The 23,606-nt window shown below is 35.7% G+C and overlaps 1 protein-coding gene across 1 annotated transcript in view; it reads right to left on the reverse strand.

Annotated features, from left to right (window-relative positions):
* Fsip2 (fibrous sheath interacting protein 2) overlaps positions 1-23,606 on the reverse strand; it is a 76,652-nt gene that overhangs the window by 52,297 nt on the left and 749 nt on the right. Inside the window, exons 2-11 of the mRNA XM_033756358.1 lie at positions 23,366-23,599; positions 19,532-19,693; positions 18,703-18,792; positions 17,616-17,755; positions 15,759-15,900; positions 15,161-15,271; positions 9,855-9,972; positions 6,695-6,772; positions 2,017-2,129; positions 1,152-1,197 (exon numbers count right to left, since the gene is read on the reverse strand). Coding sequence (XP_033612249.1) covers positions 1,152-1,197; positions 2,017-2,129; positions 6,695-6,772; positions 9,855-9,972; positions 15,161-15,271; positions 15,759-15,900; positions 17,616-17,755; positions 18,703-18,792; positions 19,532-19,693; positions 23,366-23,599 — 1,234 coding nt within the window. The remainder of the gene's footprint in view (positions 1-1,151; positions 1,198-2,016; positions 2,130-6,694; positions 6,773-9,854; positions 9,973-15,160; positions 15,272-15,758; positions 15,901-17,615; positions 17,756-18,702; positions 18,793-19,531; positions 19,694-23,365; positions 23,600-23,606) is intronic.

The following is a 23,606-nucleotide window of genomic DNA, read 5'->3' on the forward strand; positions in this document are numbered from 1 at the left end:
CAAAAAAAAAAAAAAAAAAAAAAGTCAATGGTTCACCACTGCCTTCAAAGACAAGTTGGAAACTTAATATCTGACCCTAATTTTTGTATTCCAATAGCTTAATCTTAAGAAACTGACCATACTCCATTGTCAAAATTAACTTTGGATTTCATTGAGTAGACAATTCACATCTTGTGTCTGGGGATAAATAAAGCAGTATTTTAGGATGATTGCTTTCACAGTAAAATGCATGGTAGATTAAAAAGAAAAACAAGTGATTGGAGAAAGGCTACTGCAATAGAGGATAAGTGGAAAAGACAGGGTAAATTATAGGGGTAAACGGAAGTGGCAACTGTTAGATGTAAAAAGAAAAGAAAAAGGGAAAACCAAAAGTAACATAGATTTGAAGCCAGCACTGTGGCCCCCACTGGTAATCTCTGCACTCTGGAAGGTGAGGGCAGAAGGATCACAACAAGTTTAGCTCTGCCTTAACAATTTAGCAACTTAGAAAGATGCTGCTCGTACAATAAAAAGTAAAAAAGGTCTGAAGATGCAGCTCATTCTGAAGATCCCGGGTTCAGTCTCCAGTACCAAAAAGCAAACAAACAAAGAAAAAAAATCTCTAGTTTGTGCATAGGTGAAAACAGGAGATTCAGGAAGATGATGAATTTAGCTTCAGTTGAATCTGAGGTAGACCTGTACAGCGAGGTCTACTGCTTCCATCTGTGCATGTCAGGTACTCAGGAAAGTGCTTTTTAGTAGCCCACAGCATGGCAATAACTCTCAAAATCTGACAGAAAGCAAATTTTAAGGAACAATGGGAACCAGACACGTTGTCTGAGAGGAAGCAGTGGTGGTGGGGGCTGAAAGATACTCCCGGAACAACTGTCTGTATTCCAGCCTCTCCAACCACAGCACATAAAATACCCTATCTATTGCCAACAACAGCCAGGACACAGACTGTAACTGCTCTACACTTTGCGAATTTCAAAAGCTGTATTCATCTAGCAATCACTTAAATGTATGGTCTAGTTACAATATATTCAGTAAAAATTTTATATCACTTTTTGTCTTTCAAAATAAGAATATTTTTAAAAATCAGGTAAGACAACTTTAAAAACAATGATTAATTCATAATAATGTATTTGATAATAGAAGAATCCAGTTTTTACCTTTCTCACCATAAACACTTGGTCTTTTAGTTATCACTCCATCTCTCTAAATAGTACAACAGAAAAGAAAAGAAACATGCATGAGTAGCTATATTTCTGAAAAAGATTTTGCCTCCCATCAGTCAACCAAATGAATCCAGACTTTTTCCACTCTTTATGCCTCAAATCTCTGATAAATGTTGTCAGGGCAAGTATATAATTATTAGCCTTCCAGGATACCTAAATTTACTCTAAAACTGAGCTCAATATGTAATAATGTATAAATGTACCCCTTTGTTAATATTCTATGTTTTATTCGATGGTATGTTTTATTCATTGAATGAACGGCTCTAAAAAGTCATTCAGTCTGACTCAGAGAAATCCAACTCCACCCATCCATGTCTTAATCCAATGTCATGCCTCTTGAGAACACTGCTTGAACTAACTAAAATTCATTGGTACAGCCTTATTTATTGTAATAACATTTTGGGGTGTCTGTTGCTCCACTGGACAATAAGTTCTTCAGCAGAGCGAGTGTCATTTAAACTGCATTCCATGCGACCCAATTTCCTTATTTTCCACCCTTCTCGCTTTGCTCAGTGCTTACTAACTGTAATTTAATGAATTATAGCTAAGAGTATTGTTATAATTGCTAAATATTTGCTGGGATTAATTTCTGCTACATTGCATAGTATGTTTTGAACATAGCTAACTTTGAACTTCCTTTGCTGGGGAACAGAGCCTGTTTTTGTGAGTAGGACCATTCATATAGGTACCATCCACGCTATCAAAGGAGACAGCTCTTGGCAGGCAAGAGGGGGAGGAAGTGGAAAAATGAGAACGAATTCAAAATCACTGTACAAAATTTTGAAACATAAAGCTTTACCTTTTGTTCCGCACCATTTTCTGGCACACCAGACTGATCAACAACTGAAGTTAATTTTTTTGTAACACTCTTCGAACTACTTTGACACTGAAACACAGTATTTGCTGCAGGTTCTAAAGAGAAATGAAAACAAAATCCTGTCATGTTTAAAACAACTATCGCAGTATAATATATTATTCCTAAATTGTTTAATCAACTTTAAAATATGTAAGAAAAAACTGTGACACCATCAGTGTAATCAAAATAACAACCTAGAAAAACAACAAACACTGGATAACTCAAGCTGCTAGATTTTTAAGGACTTGTTATAAAGCTATCATATTAAAAATGCTATAAGAAGAAATGCAACAGAAGATAATGTTTAGAAATAAACCAATTTATCTATGATAATTTTATTTCTTCAAATTTGTCAGCAAACCTGATGTGTTGAACCAACTGGATGTGTACGAGATAAGTGTGGCTCATCCTGTCTTTCCAGGTAGCAAGGAAATGATCCAGGATCATCAGAGTGATATCAGAAAGACTGGAGTTAACCCTAAGGGACTTCCACTTGCCAGAGCTGTCACAACTTTAGCACTGATAACCGTGCTACGGTACCGAGAAGTGTCATGAACTTTCAAATTTAAACAACTTGATGTATGGCAACACACTGAATTTGTTTAAATGTGTTAATTTCTAATAACACTAAACAAAACTAACAGGACATTATGGAGGAAACTGTTGAAATAATTCATGATTGTGAAAACTGATGCACGATTGTAAAATATTTAGCACTTAATCTGGTCCTTCCAAAATATTCTCTACCACAGTGTAAGAGCAAACCATGGGTGTGTGTGTGGGGGGAGGGTCTTTTCCTGAAAGTATTCTAGGTAATCTATGAAGAAGAAATGATAGAATTAAAACATTTCAAATCTGTTGTCCTTAAATTAGTTTATGAGTGTATGCCTTGAACAGGACGGACTGCCGAGATCTCAGAGAAAACCAGGTATAATATGCTTCTCAGTGGACAGACACACCACCTCTAAGACAGTCTTGCTAAGACATTCAACATGAATACTTATGGTTATGACTGGTACTTTATAGAAAATAGAGACAAAATAACATACAGAACTGGATTATAGAGGTGAAGTCAAAAAAAGGGCAGTTTGTGAAGAACTCAACCAGATAACTCAATTTTCTTCTATAAACAACCCCCGCTCCCCCCAAAAAGAGGGAGAAGGGAGAGCCATGCATGGGAGAAAAACTTACACGTTAAAAGATATTAGAAAAATATCAATCCATTAATAAACTGATCACATGTATTCAAATATCATAATATTTTGTCATATATAATACTATTGAAATATTAAATAGTGTAAATAATTGGTGATGTTATGGAACTATCCACTATTAATTTATGTAAGATGGTAATTGTATTGTGTTTATGTATTTTTTGAATAGTCCTTATCTTTTAGAGTTTCGTGCTGGCATACTGATGGATGAAATGATACTATACATCTGATGAATTTCAAAACAGCATGGCATCAGGTAGAAGTTAGAAACATAGACCAAAGAAAGTTGTCTATGAGTTAAAACTGGCCTAAAAGCACAGAAGGCTTTACCAGGCTTTTCTGGTTTTAGTTTTGTTTTGTTTTTCTTTACATTTGAAATTTCTAATAAGAAAAGCATAAAATATCATTAAAACTGTGGAAATTTTTACTACAAATAAAAGATTAATGTCTTTATCACATAAAGAGATCATCCAAATTAACCTCCAATAAAAAGTAGCAAATGTACAAGCTATGAAGAAAAAAAGTTAAATTTATTATTTTAACAACTTCTTATATCCAAAATTAGAATAGAAAGGAATCATAAATTATAAGATGAAATTTGCTATACCATATACACCTTAGTGTCTAACATGACTAAAATGTCTTCCAAGTCCATGACAAAATCAACCCAGGAAGAAACTGGCCAGGAGATAAGAAATGGTAATTTCTCAGAAGACATGACTCAGAATCCCTAAGGAATCATTATTCATGTTTGTAAAGTAATTCACATATACAAGAATGTTCAGTGCATTAAAATACCGAATTCTTTCACCTTCAGCAAATACAGATGTAGAAACTGTAGTAAATTCACACAATGGTACATGACTAACAGTGAAATGAATTGAAATGTCAGGCAACACGTGGATATTCTGTTTGAAACAGTGCTGAGTATAAAAAGCACATCAGAGACTCAAAATATCCCATAAATATATTTTAATAATGACATTTACATCTGCTGTGCTTTGTGTTTAGATGTCCCCCCAAAGCCTCATATGGATGAGGTGGGGCTTGTGTTTCAGAGGTGGCTGAATCTAGAGTTTGTGATGCCGGGGTTAAGGGTGTTTGATTACTAAACCACTATGGCTGAGTGACTGGCTTGGCACTACCCTAATCCCAATATTATGGATGGGATAAAGGGGTCAGAAAGATGCTATTAAGGCCCTTGTTGCTTCTGCTGTCTTCTGCTACCATGAACTGTTGCCCCTCTGCCATGTGCCACCTGCTTGGAGCCAGCTGATTACGGACTGAAACCTCTGCCAACTGTGAGCTAAACAAACCCTTTTCCCTCTTACTTTGGGTGTTGAGCATTTTGTTTCAGCAACAAGAAAAGCAACTAACACAATATCCATCTATATATGTATCTATATAATAATTAAAGGACACATATATTTTTAAAATATTTATGAGAATCAACAGAATTACGTAGTAGTTTCGTTTGTCACTGAGAAAGTTGGCATCAGGGAAATTTTTAAAAAAGTTATCAAACTACAGTTTAAAGATTCACAGTGAAGCTTAGGACACACAGATGTCCACACCTAGACATAACAGAAACTAGACAATTAACCCCCACCCCTAAAATTGAAAATAACCAGAAAAACAGTACATTTCTTATTGGGAAAACACAATTAAAATATTGCAGCTACCTCACCAGACTCATGAACACACTGAAATGAAGTAACATTTCTAAAGATCTATAAACAAAGAAACGGTCAATTTCCAAGTCTATTAGTGAAAACGAAAAATGAAGACATTCTGAAGAGAAAGAAAACTAAGATGATTCAGTGCCAGAAAGTCTTTTCTAAAAGAGATGTTAAAGGAAGCTCTAAAGACTAAAAGAAGATTAGTAACAGAAAGACACACGGAACCCCAGGAAAGAAGAAACCCAAATAGTAATTATTGCAGCAAATATAACAGACTGTCCTTCACTTGTTGAGTTATCAAAATGTATATTTGATGATCTGAAATGAAATAAATTACATTGTCTGGTCAGAGGCTTGATGAATACAGTTGCAAGAAAATAATTATAAAGAGGAAAGGAATAATGGGAAATATGTAATAGTAAGGTCACTATATTCTGTTTAAAATAGTAAAATGTCTACTGATAGTTGGTTATGAAGAACTAATTAATTTAGAAAAAATACTATTTAAAAACTATTCCCAGAGAGGAAATACAATAATGGGCTACTTCAAAACAAATTTTTAAAATTATAATAGTATCAGAATCAAGTACTCAGGTATAAATAAATACACCACAATAGGATCTGTATGCTGAATGCTACAAAACACTTATAAAAGAAATTAAGGATGGTTTATATAAATAAAAAGGATTCCATGTTTATGCCTGGAAGACTTTGTATAATAAAGATGCCATTTCTCCTTAAATTGATTTATACGAGTACATGCAATGTACTTCATTTAAAAAATCATAGCATGCTTTTTACAGTTGTAGTTTTTCTAATTATAAACATTTGTGTAGAATAGCAAGTGAGTTAGACTAGTTAAACCAGTTTTGAAGGAGGAAAAGTTGGTGTAAACATACTGTTCTTTGCAGATAGATATAGACAGGCTTCCTTCCTCAGATAAAGATCAAGGTGATTGTACAATTTCTTTTCAATTGCTAATGAAGCGTAGAAGTCAGGTCTCTGGACAACCGTCTGGGTGGCCCAGTAGCTTGGCGAGGCTGCAGCAGTGTTTCCCATCTGCCATCTTCCCTCGGACACCACTCTGCTCTCTGACAGCACTGTGGTCAGTCTGGGTTGCATAGCGCACTGTGCTTTCAGTGAATGACTTTGGCTGAGATAATCTTGCTTTAGAAACCCAGCATTCAATTTTATCATATACATTCACTAGATATGGGGCTGATGTCACAGTCGTGCGTTTTAGTAATTCTTCAGTGTTTGGTAAAAATAAAACAGAACAACAACAAAAACCTACTCATCCGCACTTAGGGTCCATGAATCTTAAGAATTGAATGAAGTGTTTACTCATAGTTGGTTATGAAGAACTAGAAAAAATCCTATTAAAAACTATTCACAGAGAGGACATACATTAACGGGCTACTGCAAAGCAAATTTTAGAAATGACAAAAGCATGCAAAGTGATCCCGAGGGAAAGAGCACTGAGGAGCCATCAGGTCTGTCTCTGTCCGGGCTGCTGTTTGGATGAAATTAACAATACGTCTGTTATTGAGTAATTAAATTCTGAAACCAGAAGCCACTACCGAGTTGTTGATGCCCATCACTTAAAGTTAGTCATTTTCTAAAGAGAGGAGAGAATTTTCGCTCACTTAAGGAGACCATCACCAAACTCAGTCTTTCCCCAAATTTGTATTCTTATTACTTAGTAGCTTTGATCCTTTATGCAATTACCTTTATGTGCTTTATAGTCATCAACGGAATACAGTAATTTTATATCATCTTGATTCTTCTTTTTCTTCTTTGCAGAAGCTTAAAGAGATGAAATAAAACATTTACATTTTTAGTGAATGCTTGGAAGAAGGGGATCCATTTGCTGACCTGTATTTGAAACTGTGGGAAACACGATAGATGGAGAGACATGAAATGAGGACAAAGAATCACCCCTCAAATATTATTCCCTCAAGTTAGAAGGTATACACAGAAGGGCAGAGTTCTCTCCTGTGAGAAAGGCTGCTATGCACTGCTGTGTCGTGCAGGAGACCACACTGTGGGTGTGTATACCAACCAGCACAGCGACGGGCTGCAGAGCCCCGGCCCTCAGAGACTACTGCAATTCTTGGATTAGCATTAAAGCGTGGCATAAGCCAATACATATAATAATACAATGCAGGACAATATAACTCCCTCCTTCGTGACAGAGGAAATGATAGCTTCCCTTTGTGATTATATAGGTAGGCAACATCTGCATTAGAGACACAAAATGTGAGAGTCACGGGCATGTCCTCCTCCCTGAGGGCTGCAGCAGTTTCTTCTACCTTTCCTCTTTCCTTCTCTGTCTTTCTACAGCTTTTCTACTTGGTGGAAGACGACATTATTAGAGTGGAATACTTAAATTTTATTTGTGAAAGTTATTCTTGTATTAATTCAAGAATATACATTTGAAATATATTACTACTTCTCCAAAAGATTTGAGGTACCATGTTCATGATAGCTACCGGACATTCTTTCCTTATTACATGAGAATCTTGACAAAAGCGTTGGGATGTGTGTAGTTACTAAAATCTGAAGCATCACTGCAGGTAATGTTATCAGTGCCTCCAAGAAGTAAGCGGATTGAATGAATCCATTTAGAGAACGTATGTGTAGTGTGCTTACACACATCATTTATGCATATATGTAGAGAGTGTACATATATTGTTTATATAGTACATGTTGTACATATCGCTCTATAGCTCTATAAGGTGTGCGTGACTTAAACCAGTAAGGAGTAGGTAATGGTAGAGAGGACTAAAGAGACTCGAAGGAGAGGGCTTTTCCAACTAGGGCTGTCAAGAAAGACCTCATGGAGCAGGATTTAACCAACAGTAGGATTTGACAGGAAGAGACAAGGAGCAGATCGTCCTAGGCTGAGACAACGGGATAGAGGAAAGCTGAGAAGTGGGAAATGTCAACTGTGCTTTAGGAGCAGTAGTTCTCTCAGCTGATGGAATGATGACAAGAATGAAATGCTCACTGTATGCTAAAATGCTGGGGCTTTTTGTCCTGGTTGTTTGGTGTACCACCTTCCTTTGTAGACAATGAACCGTTCACTGATGGGTTAAATAACTCGCCTAAGTCATTTGCACAGCTACGAAATGATACAGCAGGAGGTAGCCTTCAGCAGTCTAGCTCCAGAGCTTGCTCACGACACCCCCAGTCTTCAGTGATGTAGTGAAATAAAACTGGAAAGCTCGGCTGGGACTGCATTCTGCACAGCAATGTAAGCTTGCCTAAGCAGCTTCACTGAACAGACAGCAGACATGGAGCCAGGAAAAGAAACATCAGAATAGTTTTAGGTGTAATTGGTGGCCTGGGCAGTACACAAAGCAGATTCGAGGTAGATAAAAATAAGAGCAAATTGAAACTGGTTAGTAGTTACTGGGGTGATGGGGGACCGGGACAAAGAGATGTGGTGGCTGAGGAGGAAAGAAGATTGATGATTATATTATTACTCAATAATATAAAGTAATAGATAGTTAAGAATAGTTTACTTTCTTATGTTCTATTCACCCAACTTTAAATACTACTGAGGTGAAAAACTCACTATACTTTTATAGTGTTAAAATAAAAAGAACAAAAAGAATCATACCACTGTGATATATGTGCACCCATGTTTATAGCGGCACAGTTTGTAATAGCTAAATCTTGGAAACAGCCCAGTTGCCCATCAGTTGGAGACTAGTTAAAGAAGATGTGGTTTTTCTATAAAACATAATACTACTCAGCCATAAAGAATGATAAACTAGAGTCATTCATAGGAAAATGGATGCATATTGAAGATATATTCTTAAGTGAAATAAATAAGTCACACATGTATAAATATTGAATAGTTTCTCTGGTGTGAAAAACTAGAATTGTATATAAGATCCTAATGGTAGAGTTGATAATTTGAAATAGGAAGAAAGGGGCTAAAGGTGTAGGGGAAGTGGGAAGAGTAGGGGAAAGGAAACAAGGGAAGACAAAAAAATATGAGAAAATGAAAAAATGGAAATAAAGTATTTGTAAATAGGAAAGGGAGGAGGGGGTGAAGGGAGGGCAGGGATGAGGGAAAAAAGTGAGAACCAAGAACTGTCATGTAAAGGCACAAGATCCAATGATGAATGTAACTGTACGGTGTACCTTAAATGTACCAATAAACTCTATGAGAGAAAAAAATAAAAGGAACAAGTGTTTCCTGCTTCCCAGTATTAGTAAATAATAATAATAAAGCAGAATAATAATAAAAAATACTAATAATACTAATTATAGTATTAAATAATACTAATTATAGTATTAATACTAATTATAGTATTAAAAAAATACTAATAATAATAAAAAATACTAATAATAAAAAAGCAGAAAAAATGCAAAATAAAACCGGCATGGGCTGGGCACAGCAAAGTCATGGCTCTATTCCTTCCTTTTAAACTTTTATTTTTATGTTTTTGGTCTTTTTATTTATATCTTTATATTTTTGGTCCTTTTTAGTTTTATTTTCTTATTCCTCTTCATTATATTCTTTTATCCTTCCTTTTCCCGATTTTGTCTATTTTTATTTATTGGCAAGTTAAATTGACAACGCAATTTAATCTTACACGTTTTATAGTTTCCGTAGTGACAACAGCATTATCTCGAGTGCAGGGAGACTGAAGTATGGGACGGTTGTCTGTGAAGTCCCTTGGCAGGGCTGTTTTTGGTTTGCCACCGTTTTTACACATAGCCTCCTCTGCAATTTGAAATTTAATACCCAAGTGATTGGATGACGGCCTCGGCACATGCACACAGCAAGGATAAGCACACTGAATAAATACACAGAGGACTTTTCCTTACACAAGCATTTCCTATTTAGTACACCCTTTTTTAAAGTTCTCACATTCAATTCCATCTTGTCCACTGTATTCAAATGCGTTTTTATCCCCATCTTCTTTAAAGCCAGTTTCTTGTATTTTTTGTAAATGATAAGCCATTTTTTTCTCTAGAAGTGCTTGTTTCTAAAATATTAAAGACAACTATTGGTTAGTGCCGATTTGCCATTTGTAAATGCAAGACAAATACTTAAAATATGTTTGTACATTGGAAATCAACTGCTGTCAAGCTTATCTTGTAACTTGTGAGTTCACACTAATTGCAAAAATGAGAGTGGTAAAGGTTAGGTTTCTATGAAAACTACTATAGCTTTGTGCTTCCTCTGGGGATAAATAGTAATGATTGATATTCCAAATAGTTTTCAATCACCTGGATGGGGGCCAAGGTCTTAGCCCAGCCTTTCCAGGAAATATCCTTGACCCCCCCCTTTCAGAAAATCCTTGTACACTTGCTATGTGACTTGCTCCCCCATTTGACCCCCATTTAATCAATATTACCTGGGTGACTATTCTTGTAATCTTACTGGTTGGTCACGGTTTTGCCCCACCTCATGCCCACCTTGTAATTTTCCATTGGGTCTTATAGTTTCGTCCCACTCTATACCCTACTCACCACATGGCTTTGCTGTATGAAACATCTTTGAAAAGTGGGGTGAGCGGGAAACCCAATTTACAGCCCCCTTCTGTCTCTCTTAGACAGAAGCTTTCTTTCCCTCAATAAATTTTTTCTACTCTTAAAAAAAAAAGAGTTGATGATAATCATAAATTCACAGCTTCTGCAAGCCCCAAATACCAAAGAATAGAAGAAAATGCCACCAAGGTATACTTACTCAAATTTCTTAAAACCATCAATACAGAGAAAAACTAAAATGCTAGGATGGGGTCACATGTAACAGAGGGGGGAAAAAAGCTAAGGACTGAGGATTTCTTTATAAAAACAAAGCAGAAAACATAGCTGAGAAGTACATCTAAAGTTTAAATTTTAAAAGAAAAAAAAGTGGATGGAAATTTTCATACCTAGTTGACACTAACTGCTTTATTAACCAATATATACTCAAAAATCTTCCAAACATAAATGCAAAATACCTTTTTGATACTGAAAATCTAATTGCACCAACACAAATATTAAAGAAATCCTCTTAGAAAGAAAAAATAATGACACCAGATGAAAATATGAGTAAAAAGTAATGAAGAATATCAAAAGTGGAAAATTCATAGCCAAATATTGTTATTTAAATCATGTTAATATATAAATGTTTAGACAAAAGTGTCAATGTGTGGTGGAATTTATACTCTATATAAAACTGAAATGCATGACAAAGACTGCATAAAAACAGCGGGGGAGACAAAGTGTAATATTATATTGTTTTTATACTATAAGTAGAGTAGTATAATAGCACTTTAAGATCTACTCTAAAAAACTAAAGATACAGAATATGCTATTATCCCTACATCAACCACTAAATCACAAAACAAAGGGGAAAGCTAATAAAGCAAAACACAAAGGAATATTAACAAATCCAAAGTAAAAGACAGACAATGAGGAGAAAGAGAACAAGCAAAAGACAAAACAAATACTGAGATAACAGATATAAAAGAATTCATAATCCTTAAATGTAAGTGATCTCAATACTTCAATTAAATTGAAGGTTGTAATATTAAACAACATAAAAGTAAAATCCTCTGGTATAAAAGCTACAAAGAAGAAATTGAAAATGAAGACCAAATGGGATTTTATAATATTAAAGGAAAATGTTATACATACTAGCATAATCAAAAGAATGCTTTAGTCACATTATTAATTTTATTTAAGGTCAGATTAGAGCAAAGAATCCTTTTGGGGAAAAAGGGTATTTCTGTAATGATAAAAGAACAATAAACAGTTATTCACACTCAAAACAATCCTAACATACCTAATGACTGAACTTCAAAGATGTAAAACAAAAATTGATAGAACAACGAAAAGAAGTATTCAAATTAAAAAATATAGCCAAGATTCCAACAACTCTCTCAATAGGTGAGAAAAAAAAGTGAATAGAAAGTGAGCTAAGCTTAAGAAGAATTGAACTGGATAGCTGGAGCACATTTATGAATTACTCCACCAAAACCAGTAAAAACCAAAATTTTTTTTCAAGTGAGCATTGTACATTACCAACAATGACAAAACTTTAGTCATTTTTTGGATAATAAAAAAGGCTCAGTACAATTGAAAAGATACAAGTGATATAAAAATATGTTCTGACCACATGAAAAATAAATTCAAAATCAATAACAAAGATTTTTTAACTTGTCTAAGAAAAACAGGCAATTTTAAAATATTTTTAATTGAATAAAAGCATAGTATATCACAATTTGTGGAATTAGAGAAAAACAATACTAAATTTCTATATTAAAAAAGAAAAGTTTCAATGAGTCCCATTCAGAGATTAAAAAGCATATTAAAAACAAAAATGGGGCTGGATATTTGGCTCAGAGATTTTACCACCTGCCTTACAAGCACAGGGGCTTGAGTTCGATTCTGGGTAGAAAAAGAAGGTATGCTAAAAGAATAAAAAACAATGAAGGAAAAAGAGAAACAAAACTAAACAGCGTCAATTTAAGTAAAGCAGTAAAAAAGAAAGGAAATAAAGCCATTCTATCCAGTGATAATAAAGAAAACAAGTTACAAATTATTGATGTTAGTAATAAGAGAAGGTGCCATCAGTAGACCTCAAAGGATAATAAGGTATAGGCATCTTTGAGCATAGGTTATGCAAATTTCATGACATGGAAAAAGTCTCTAAAATACATAAACTGTCAAAGCTCTTTTAAAAAACAATATTCCAAATAGACTTACATTGAGGAAATTGAGTTTAAAACTTTCACACAAAGAAAATTGTAGACCCAAATGACTTCACTGATAAATTCTATATAAAATTTAAGAAATAAAAAATACCAACTGTAAACAAACTTCTAGAAATTTGATTAGGTATGAACACTAACTTTCATAGACACTATTATCCTGCTTCCAAAACCAGACAAAGACATTACAAGAGAAGAAAATCACACAGTAACATCTCCTTCGCAAAATTCTAAACACATTTTGACAAATTCAATGCAATTTTGATATATCCAATATTGCCAGATTGTGTGTGTGTGTGTGTGTGTGTGTGTGTGTATTCATTCATGATAACATTTTTCAGAAGACTAGGAATAGGAGAAAATTTCATCAGCCTTATGGATGAAAGGCCTCTGTGAAAAACTCAGTTCACCTTAGCATAGATGTTAATAAACTTGATGCTTTCCCTTGAGGTCAGTGACAAGAAAAAGATAGCAATCCTTTTATCCAGCATTGTACTAGAGATATCAATCATGTAAGAAAAACAAATAAAACACATTCATACTGACACATAACATGATAATCAATGTAGAATATTAATTTCCAGGTAGAAAAATAAACACTGGAACTAACTGATTTTAACAATATAAGGTACTATATATATGTGTGTGTGTGTGTGTGTTTGTGTGTGTGTGTGTGTTACTTTTCCATATACTAGTATCAAGTAATCAAAAATTGAAATGAAAAAGTACAAAGTATAGTAGCACAAAAATAATGAAATCCCTAGAGATGAATCTACCAAAGACATGCATTGAGCACTACATAACATTGGTCAGAGCAATTAAGAAAACCTAAATAAATGGACAGATATATCTGGTTCAGGAGACTTAATAACATCAAGAGGACATTTGTGCCCAGCATGATCTACAAAGTTAACAGAAGTTCGGCAATTTCAGCAAGATTTTTTGGTAAAAAGGTGGTAAATGAACTCTAAAATATATATGAAAATGTGAAGAATTTAGATTTGCCAAAACAACTGAAAAAAGAACACATCTGTAATGCTAACATGGCTGAGTTGACAAATTACTAAAGGAACAATAATCAAGAAAGAATATGGGCAGGGGTATTCAGCTCAGTGGTTCTGCCGCCTGCCTTGCAAGCACAAGGACCTGAGTTCGATCCCTGTACAAAAAAAAAAAAAAAAGAATAACAGATAATGGGTCAAAGAACATGACTGATCCAAAAGTTAACTCACAGATTGTTTTTGACAAACATGTTAAGCAAGAAATTAAAAACTTTTGATGACTCTGCAATGTAAGCACATAATTTGAAGTGATATTTACACATAATGCTAAATATGAAATAAGACATAGAAATATTAAAACAATACAAATAAATCAAAGATCTTTTATATGAAAACAAGATTCAGAAAACCCAATTATAGAATAACCCCATTGACATGTGAGTGTGTCAAATAACTCTGCCATTACTATGTCGAGGTACCCCATGCTACCATGCCACAGCTCTCACAAAACAGAGACACCCTTAGAGATACCTGGGAACAAAACAGAAGCCAACTTTGGGAGCTCTTGAACTAGAGAAAAATGAATACTAGGAAATAATTACACTGAGAATAAACTGGGTCTGCCTCATGGGAAGTGAGACTCTTACAATACTAATGGTACATGTAACAGAATGAAAGATAAATATGCATACCTAAATTTCCAATATTTAGAAACATTTTATATTTTATGTTCCAGTACAAATGAAACTGTCACTCTTACACTTACACCTAGATTTGTCAAGAATAAGCTAACCAAATCACTATTTAGAATTTTAAATCAACATTTTTCTGTCATTGAAAGTTAATGGTATTTTACTAAGAAAAGGCAGTCTACAAAGCACTCTGTATGTATTACAACATTTATGTAATTATTGCAATGAATATTCATAGAAACATTATTCATGAATGTGTGTTTTAAAATGTTAGTAAGGTTGTGGGGGGATTACGGGAATTTTTCTTATTCTGATTTACTCTCTAAATTACAAAGTAAACAGTATATATCTTTTAAAGTGCTCAAAACAGGCTTAAAAACATTACTTCATTGGAATAAGATAACTTTTACCAAAAATTTCTGATTGTAAGAAAAAATTGGTTAATTTTCATAAGAATTACAAGCACAGTATATGGTATAAAGACAAAGCCTAAAGTAGTTACATCAAATAATAAGTGCTTTTTACTTAGAAAGTAAAATAGAAAGGCACAGCGCCCAAAATACAGCACACATGTTCATGGCTAAGCGCCTAGAGTCTCAGGACCAGGCAGAACTTCAGGGTCAGCCTGGACGCCATATTTAAAAACATAACGTTTTCGCTTTGTAAAATGAATGTCATTTAGGAGAGCTAGTGTACACCCGTCATGCAAAGTGATTACTTTGACAAACTGAATGAGCAAAACCTTCTCTTCAAACAGGCCAACGTAGAGGCTCACTCTACCTTTTTGTCCCTCTCTTCTCTGCTTTTCCGCCTTTGGTGTTCCAGCTTCTGTTCTCTTTTTACATCTTCTGCAATCTTTGTCAGCAGCAGCATCTCTTTTGTCTTCCACTCCTACAGAGCACAGGGTTATGACACTCACTGTAAGCTCCTTACGCAATGAAACCTTTGTTTTGTCCAGACAAGAAAATTAGACAAGTCGAGGGCTTACTAGAAATGCGGTCAGGCATAATGAAAGTCATGCATTTGTTTTAGAACGGGCTCCACACTCACTGTACTCCTATTGGGAAAGCTGTATAATTATTTTTACTAAAATTAAAGTTTAAAAAATTTCCTCTCCAAATAGAGCGTTTACAGGGCCATTAAATAAGGTCCAGTGACTTTCTCCTAGTGCTCTTTTTAAGAGATGTTGACACACACACATAATTTGTGATATTTGCCTCATTATTTTATGGAATAACTAGTACATTATACCTGTGAAGAAAGTGTAATGGGTATGAATTATTTAGAATGAAATGACTGCCATCTGATCGGAAATTATCTACAAATGGAAAAAGTTATTATAAAATTTTCCCCGTGTTTTCACGGTGTTACCTCTCACCTCTTCCATCTTTCTCCGAAGAAGAAGTTTTCTTTTCACGTGTTCCCGTTGTCTTCTCTCCTCCCGGTGCATCCAGAGGAGGCGCTGCTCTTCCGCCGCACGCTGAGATTGTTCTAACCCTTTACTTATCGTATCCAAATACCTGAAGAAGGGTGCAGGTGTCACCGGAGCTGAGTCAGCTGTTTCCCCCACTTTCGCGCCACCCTTTCCCATACTCTCAAACTGCCTCTTCCTGCTTTTCGTGTTTTGAACTAGAGGAATTGTTTCTGTTGATCCTGCTCCGGGACCCGCAAGGCACCCTGACTCACAGTGTGCTACACAATGTAAAGTCTTCCTGTTGTATGCATATTAGCTATCAAGACAATGTTGAAATGTGGGGCAAACTGATTAAAAGTACTTTGTACAGTAAGTATTCATAACTCAGTAAGTTTAGAAATACTGATTTGCAAAGAAAGCTGATATAAATGAAGCAGTGACTTTACAACAAAACACAGTAGTCTTGAATTTTCTAGAAACAAAGTGGAGACTACTTTCCTTAAAATTTGCAAGTCTTTGCACAAATCGCCTATCTACTGTTCAGGTCTCTGGTACATCAATACATCGTAAGGCACCTCCATGAAATGAAACAATAAAACACAAGCCAGATAATGGGTCACAGTCTCTCACTCCTAGTAAGAAAAAAGAATGTAGCATTCTCGCTCATCTTAAGAAATGGACTTGCCGGGCATGGTGATGCACGCCTGTGATCCCAGCACTCGGGAGGCTGAGGCAGGAGGATCGCTGTGAGTTCGAGGCTAGCCTCAGTTACATAGTGAGTTCCAGGTCAGTCTCAACTACATAGTGAGACCCTGTCTCAAACAAACAAACAAACAAAAAGACAAGAAAGAAAGAAAAATAAAAAAAGAAATGGACTTGACAAGCAGTGTTCATGACTGGATGCCCCTGGGTGATATCTGAGTGAACTCATGGTCTTTTTAGAAACAACATGCTGATATTTCCACCGGGTATATTAAACTTCTGTGTATGGCTTTGAACTAAGTTCTTCAAATTTAATGCTGTCAGTCCTTATGGAGGGATCACAAAAAATTTCTACTACTTGATACATGTGCTAACATTATTTTCTTTCCCTCTCCTCTTTGTAGAATTTGAAATCTGGTGTTCCCTTCAATTATTTAGTTGGTGTACTTCTCAGTTCTCAGAAAGCTCAATGTCATTGGTAGGAACTTCCCATTATAGTCTTGGTGCCTGTAGCAGACATCTCTGCCCAGTATTAGCAGGTCAGAGTGGCACAAGCTTCTTATTTCAGCTGTGTTACATTGGAAGTAGCCCAATCAGCTAAGTTCACTTCCAGCCAAGGTCAACTTGGTTCCAGCTCAATTCCTCCCCTCTGAATTAACTGTTTGTTCTCTTCAGCCACAATATGCTAGTGCTCTCATTCTACAGCCCTGCCTGCCTGATAATTATCAGTAGGTGTACCAGGGCCTGCCCAGGTTCCCCGCTTCCCAGGCTTGTAATGAATAAACACTGGATGTCCTGGGAGTCCTCTGTTTTTGCTGCCCAGAGCAGCTTAGATGGGCCCAAGACTCAGTTTCTCTTAAGTCTCTGTCCCACTTTCTTATTCCGAGGACATCATAGTGGTTTGCAGAAGACCAGGACCACTGCAGGGGTCTCTGGTAATGTCCCCCTACCCTTTCCCGATAGACACCAAGTTTCCCAATTCCTGTCCCCCTTGGTCTCCCTTCATTCTCTCCACTTTAAGGGGTACAGAGAAATTTCCTTACTTGGTCCTTTCCAACATGTTCCAGGTTATCCTAGTTTACTACATACATATGAAGTACACATTGACCTGAGTATTACCTGTGCCTTATTAACCGCTCCTGGTCCGTTACAGATTGGGTGCCCTCATGAAACAGCCAATTCTGGAACTGTGTAACATCAGCACACTCAGGGACTATATTGTTTTCCTCCAGTTTCTGTAGTTGTTTTGCAAGCATTTTCTATTTATAAAAAATGTGCATTGTAAATATATAATGTTTTGTACTTTTTCCAGGAATAAACCTGCTAAAACTCCTGTATTTTATCACTGATGAATTGTTCAACCACATTTAAGTCTATCCTTTAGAGACATGGATAATTGAACCAACATAAAGATTTATCTCTCTAAAAATAAGAAAGCATTTTATTTCTCTAAAATAATTAAATAAGAATATCAAAATGTAGAAGAAAATGTCTAGGCATAAAGAGGGAAAGAGGGAAAACAACGCAACAAAAGTATAATGAGGTTATTGTTTTCCTCCTACTCTATTAATCTTAGAATATAAAAATGTTAAACCACACTTGCTTCAATCTGAGCTCTCTTGCTCCAATCCTGAATGCACTCACTTTACACACTTGGGCACACATGTGCCAAATACAACTGTGAGTCAAAACTCAAAAGGAAATCACTGTTCCCACTCACTTTACACTCAGCAATCGAATTCATGTTTAAGAACAACATTTTCTACTAGATAAATACAAGTACACGTGTGTAGGGACAAGAACACCATGTGTAGGTCCTATGAGTCACTTGTAGAACAGTGCGGATACTCATACTCCCCTTCTTCTGTTGCTGAAGCTGTTTTGGGTTCCAGTTGTAGAATCCTGATGTCACAATAGATAGTCCTTATTAGTCACAGGTCAGGTAGCACTAATGGGTTTGCCTGGCCCCTTAATTACCAAATCGTGCCAGCTAGCGATGGTGCAGTGATACAGATTCTCCCTCTCCCCTTCTTGATGAAATATGGCAACCTCCAAGATGTCGCTTATTCCTACTCTAAATTTTCATTTAGAAAAATGTTTATTTACTTTGTCAGGAAGGTCAAAATATTACAAGAAAATATTCTACAAAGAATTGAACTGTTCTTCCAAATTACTTAAACAAACCATAATTAAATATGCAACTTACTTGTTCTCTTATATAGTTTCTTTCAAAGTCTAATTTTAAGTTGGTGAGATATTGCCTGTACTTATTTAATTCCTTCAAGCTACAAACAATCTGTAATAAAAAATAAAAATATATAAATATTCTAAATATATACTTAACAGTGATAGCAATAGTCATCCAGAGGAAAAAAATAGTTCTGATGTTCAATTGAATGACATTTTGGTAGCAAGTAATGAATTGCTGGCAATTTAATAGGTAATATGTCTTCACATTTGCTAATCAATAAGAAATTGCTGTCCAGAAATACTGTTTTAGTAATATGACCTATGCTTTAATAAAGAATATACTACTTACCATTCATTGGTATTATTATTAAAGTATTATTATCAAAATAATAATTATTAGAATAATAATAACACCAGTTAATTACAACTGGGTTGTAATGATGGTGAACACCCGTGAGAATTATTTTATCAAGATTCTTACAAATTGAATTTTTCTACATTCGTATTTCATCTCTTTTCAAGAAAAATATGTCCCACAACAAGTGTTCAGTCCCTTCAGAGAAAGGGGACTCTTTATAGCTGGCCAATTAATACACCTGTACCTCATCAAATTCCTTGTCAGGGATCTTTAGATTTTATAAAGAAAAATGGCAAGAAAAGAAGTAATTTCATTTAGAAACAGTCAGATTTCCTTTGACCCAAATACTGAGTATTTCATGAAGTGAGCTTGAACTATGCTCTCACGATCAAGCTCATGGTGATTCTGGCACTCCAGTGAAAAACAGAAGCAAATTTATACCAGAGTCCAAAGGTTTTGATTTAAAGAAAAGTCATCTTCAACCCACTTTGTTATTGTTGGTGATGTAGCCACCTTTCTTCAGTCTCCTCAGGATATCTTTGCGTCTATAATATGCTTTTAAATGTGGATCATGGAGACTTTTATATTGGTTTTCCAAAAGTCGACAATAAGGATCTGTCAGATTAAAACCATACGAAGGTCGAAAAAGCTGAAAACACAGATTCAGACATGTTACATATGTAAAATTAGTGCATTTTCACTTTTATAGACCCCATTGAAGTGGGCAGAAAATAAAACGTGGAAAGAATCTCAACTGGAGAAAGCTACCAACAGGAAGATTTACTGTGCTCACAAACTGCCTTTCACTCCTTACTCATCTGTGTGAATTTTTCAAAAGACCCAGCCTCGCTGATTAAGTTCTTTACCTGATCTGCATGAGCCTCCGACCCAGAGACTGCAAAGACAGGCAGAAAGGAAAAGAAAGGAAATTGTATATAATTCATTCAAGATAGAAAGCTAATGTTTAGATTTTCCCTTTTGTTCCCCTCTCCCAGATCAAGGTACAGTATTCAGAAAAGAGAGGGATAGTATTAATTTATAATATTTTAATCATTTAAAATGAAAAGAATAAAAAAATCACTATGACTAAATTGAAAATAGCTTAAGAAATAGTAAAAGTGAAACCTAAGTGTTAAGTATTTTGGGGTTAAAGACTCATTGAATCTTGGGGGCTTTAATGAAAGAAACTTGATATTTTCCAAGTGCTAAAGTCCCAAGAAAATTCAAGGTACAGTTACTCCATTTAAAAAAACTATTTTAGTGCATAGTTAAAAGAAATCAGGTTTCTCCATATATCTAAAGATCACATTAAGCCTTATGCAGTTATAAAAGGGGAAAAAGACAATCAGCAGATAGTCAAGCTTCTTTTCTTTTAGTTAGAGGAAAAGCTGATTTATTTTAGTCTGTTTTATGGAGTAAAACTTCACCAAAGGGAATTTTAGGGATGATTCTCAGTTAGTTTTTCAAAAGAAAGCGAGAAATGGCTTTCATTTTGAAGGAATACGTGAAGGAGAAAAGTGGAAAATGGAAGCAAGTGTCCAACTTTTAATTCCCCGGTTTCAATCCTAGTACTTAAAAAAAATTGAGTCCGCATCGTCTTTGCATTGTTTCTATGTTTCTGGCCACAAAAACACAAGTTTTAGTCTAAAACAATGCCCAGAACCAGGTGAACAGTGACTGGAATATGCAGAGATTCTGGAAAACCAGAGGGCAAGTTCCCTGTTTGCAGGTGTGCAATACAATTCAGACTAACACACAACATTGCGTACTGGTCCATGTGCAATGGCAGGCATCATCTGTGACTTCTGTGTGTGCAGTTTGACCATGGCTTCAACTGCTTTCCAGTTCCGAATATGCAGGAGCCTGACTAGGTGGTACCTTAAAAATAACCCCAGAAAGTAGGGAGTATGGCTTTGCATGTGAGCAAAGGGGTACACATGGGAGATATGGCTATACAATTGATGCCTCTACCCTGAAATGCTTCTTTGTTAAATCTAGGAAAACTTGTTTAATGCCAAACTTTAATCCCTTCCAAATGTCCTAATCAGAAACCTAGATGGCCCAATCGCCAAATGGATCCTTGAGAAAGCAAAGAAAGGAATTCTACAGCATACGTACTTGAATCCAGTGAAGCTAAGTATGAATCCCACATTTTTCTGGGAAAAAATAATCAATAATAAGACAAGGAGGGAATTAACTGTCTCTTTTAGATAGTGGCATACGGCGATCAACATGGTTAAGGTGTTGAGTTTTAGCTGTAGCAAGCACACAGTTCTCAAAATGAAACCAGATTGCTTTACCTGGAAACAGAACACTTTCTAACAAATCCATTTTTTGGAGTTAGGCAACCCTTCTAATGTTGAGATAAATAATAGGTTTCGGTTAAGCCACACCAGTAATAATAAAGTATTATTTCATCAAACAGATCAATTTGAGAAAAAGAATAATCTCACAATATTGGTCTTTAGGGAGCTAGTTGTGTACCTCATTATAATGAAATGAATATATTTCAGAAGAATTAATGCGATAAGGAAAACAGAAGATTTTTTAAAGTAAGATGTTTTTAATGCAATACTTTTGAAAGAAATAATAGAGAAGTGAATTAGCATAACATATTTGAGGAAGTAGACAAAAGACAAAGCTAAACATTTGCATCATCCATCACCAGTAATGGAATAAATTTTAAGCACATTTAGGAGAGCTAATTTGTATAGATATGGTTCCAATTTTGAGACTAGCTTATAATTTTTAACTGATACATAAAAATGGTACATAACCACAAGTATAGATTGTACAGTGATCAAGTCAGGGGAAACATATCTATCTCCTCAGTATGTAGTACCATCTCTTTATTTTGTAAACTTTAAAAATGCTTTCTTCTAGCTTTTTTAAAGAAAAAGGTACATTGTTGTTGTCTAGCCGTTCTACCGTGCAACAGAGCATCAGAACGTCTCCTAGAACTTACCTTGCTCTATTCAAGTAGAACAACTTTCAGAAAGGCAAATTCTATTTTTTTCCAGGAATGTTCCATATTTTAAGAAATTGGATGTATTAGATGTTATATATTGAATATATTCCTCTAAAATTCACGTTCGGCTATTGTAAGCCCCAGGGAATGAGCCAGGTGGAGCCCTGGGAGGACATTTAGTCATGAGGGTGGGGCCTCAAGACTGGGATTTATGCCCTTATAAAAGCCTGTGGAATGTGCTAGTTTTCTTTCTGCTATGTGAGGGTTATAATACAGGTACTAACCCAAACCCAACCGTGTTGGCACCTTTACCTCAGACTTCAACATCCAGAAGTGTGATAAATTCTTGTTATTTTAAAGGTACCCACTTTGTGGGGATTTGATATAGGAATGATAGGAGCCCAAACTGACTAAGAAATCAAGCAAGTATAAAAATACATTCTTGAGGAACTTTTAAAAATACTAATCCAAATAGCCACTCAACAAGAACATACTAAACTTCCTTCAGAATTTGTTACTTCCTCGAGGGCTGCAAAGTTCTGGGGATGGTGGAGAGTTGTGGCTTAAAACATGCTAAGGTTGAAGGGAAATAACCATTACAATGCAGGACGATCAAAGGTTGATTCATTCAACCAAATATATCACAAATAAGCTCATTAGGGGCTCTGATAGTTCACAAAGAATCTTGAGGAATAATACAAATTCATCAACTGAGGTGAAGAAAATTCATCCGTTGAGGTATTGCAGATTTGGTGACAAGGTGGACCAAAGTGTGGAAGTAATAGAGTGGAAATATAAGTGGAATGGATAGGACATCATCCCCAGGAAGCCAAGCCAGTTGCGACAAAAGACCAGAAGGAGAGGTAGGGGCTGATCGGGGGATCATATCTTCTTACAGGCAGGCCCTTTTCCATTCAGTTAAATTACACGAAATGTAGGAAATCATTCCAACTCTACTCTTTTCTAACCTTGTGTGTGAAATAGTATTTAGTTCAAAATGCAATAAAATGTTTCATAGACTTCAGTCCATGTTACTATTGGTTAAAATCACAATACACAATTAAATGCCAACCGGCTGTGATAGCCTTCCACTTTTCAATCAAACATGTTTCTAAGCAAACCAAAACGCACCACATAGGTATATTTGAAATTTTATGATTTTAAAAGTTCATATGCTTCCATACATTAAAATTAAGACAAGACTAAGGGATCTAAACGTGATGACATCGCTTCCTATGCCTTCTAAACAGTACCCAGGGTTAGAAATGGCTTTAACCCTCCCCGCAATGTTACCTCGCTGACTCGGACAAGAAGAGAAGGAAGCTGGTGTAAGACCCTTCCCAGTGAGTTTACCTTTTCACTTAGATTCGTAGTAAAGAACAGAGGGTCAGTTCCTGGGATCACCGGCAGCTTCACCCCGAGAGGCAGATCCAGGAGCTGAGCTGCTCCCACCTCGGCGAAGTGGGTTTTGTGCGCCCCCTGTCCGACAGAATTGGCGAGGGTCGCGACTCTTCCCGTGTGCGACTCTCCAGTACTCAAGGCCGAGACCGCCCACTCGCGCCCGATGACACAGAAGGACGCGCCCAGCTGGTCG

The sequence above is a fragment of the Fukomys damarensis genome, unplaced genomic scaffold (genome assembly GCF_012274545.1).
Source record: "Fukomys damarensis isolate Sample0158 unplaced genomic scaffold, DMR_v1.0_HiC HiC_scaffold_26, whole genome shotgun sequence".
Lineage (NCBI taxonomy): Eukaryota > Metazoa > Chordata > Mammalia > Rodentia > Bathyergidae > Fukomys > Fukomys damarensis.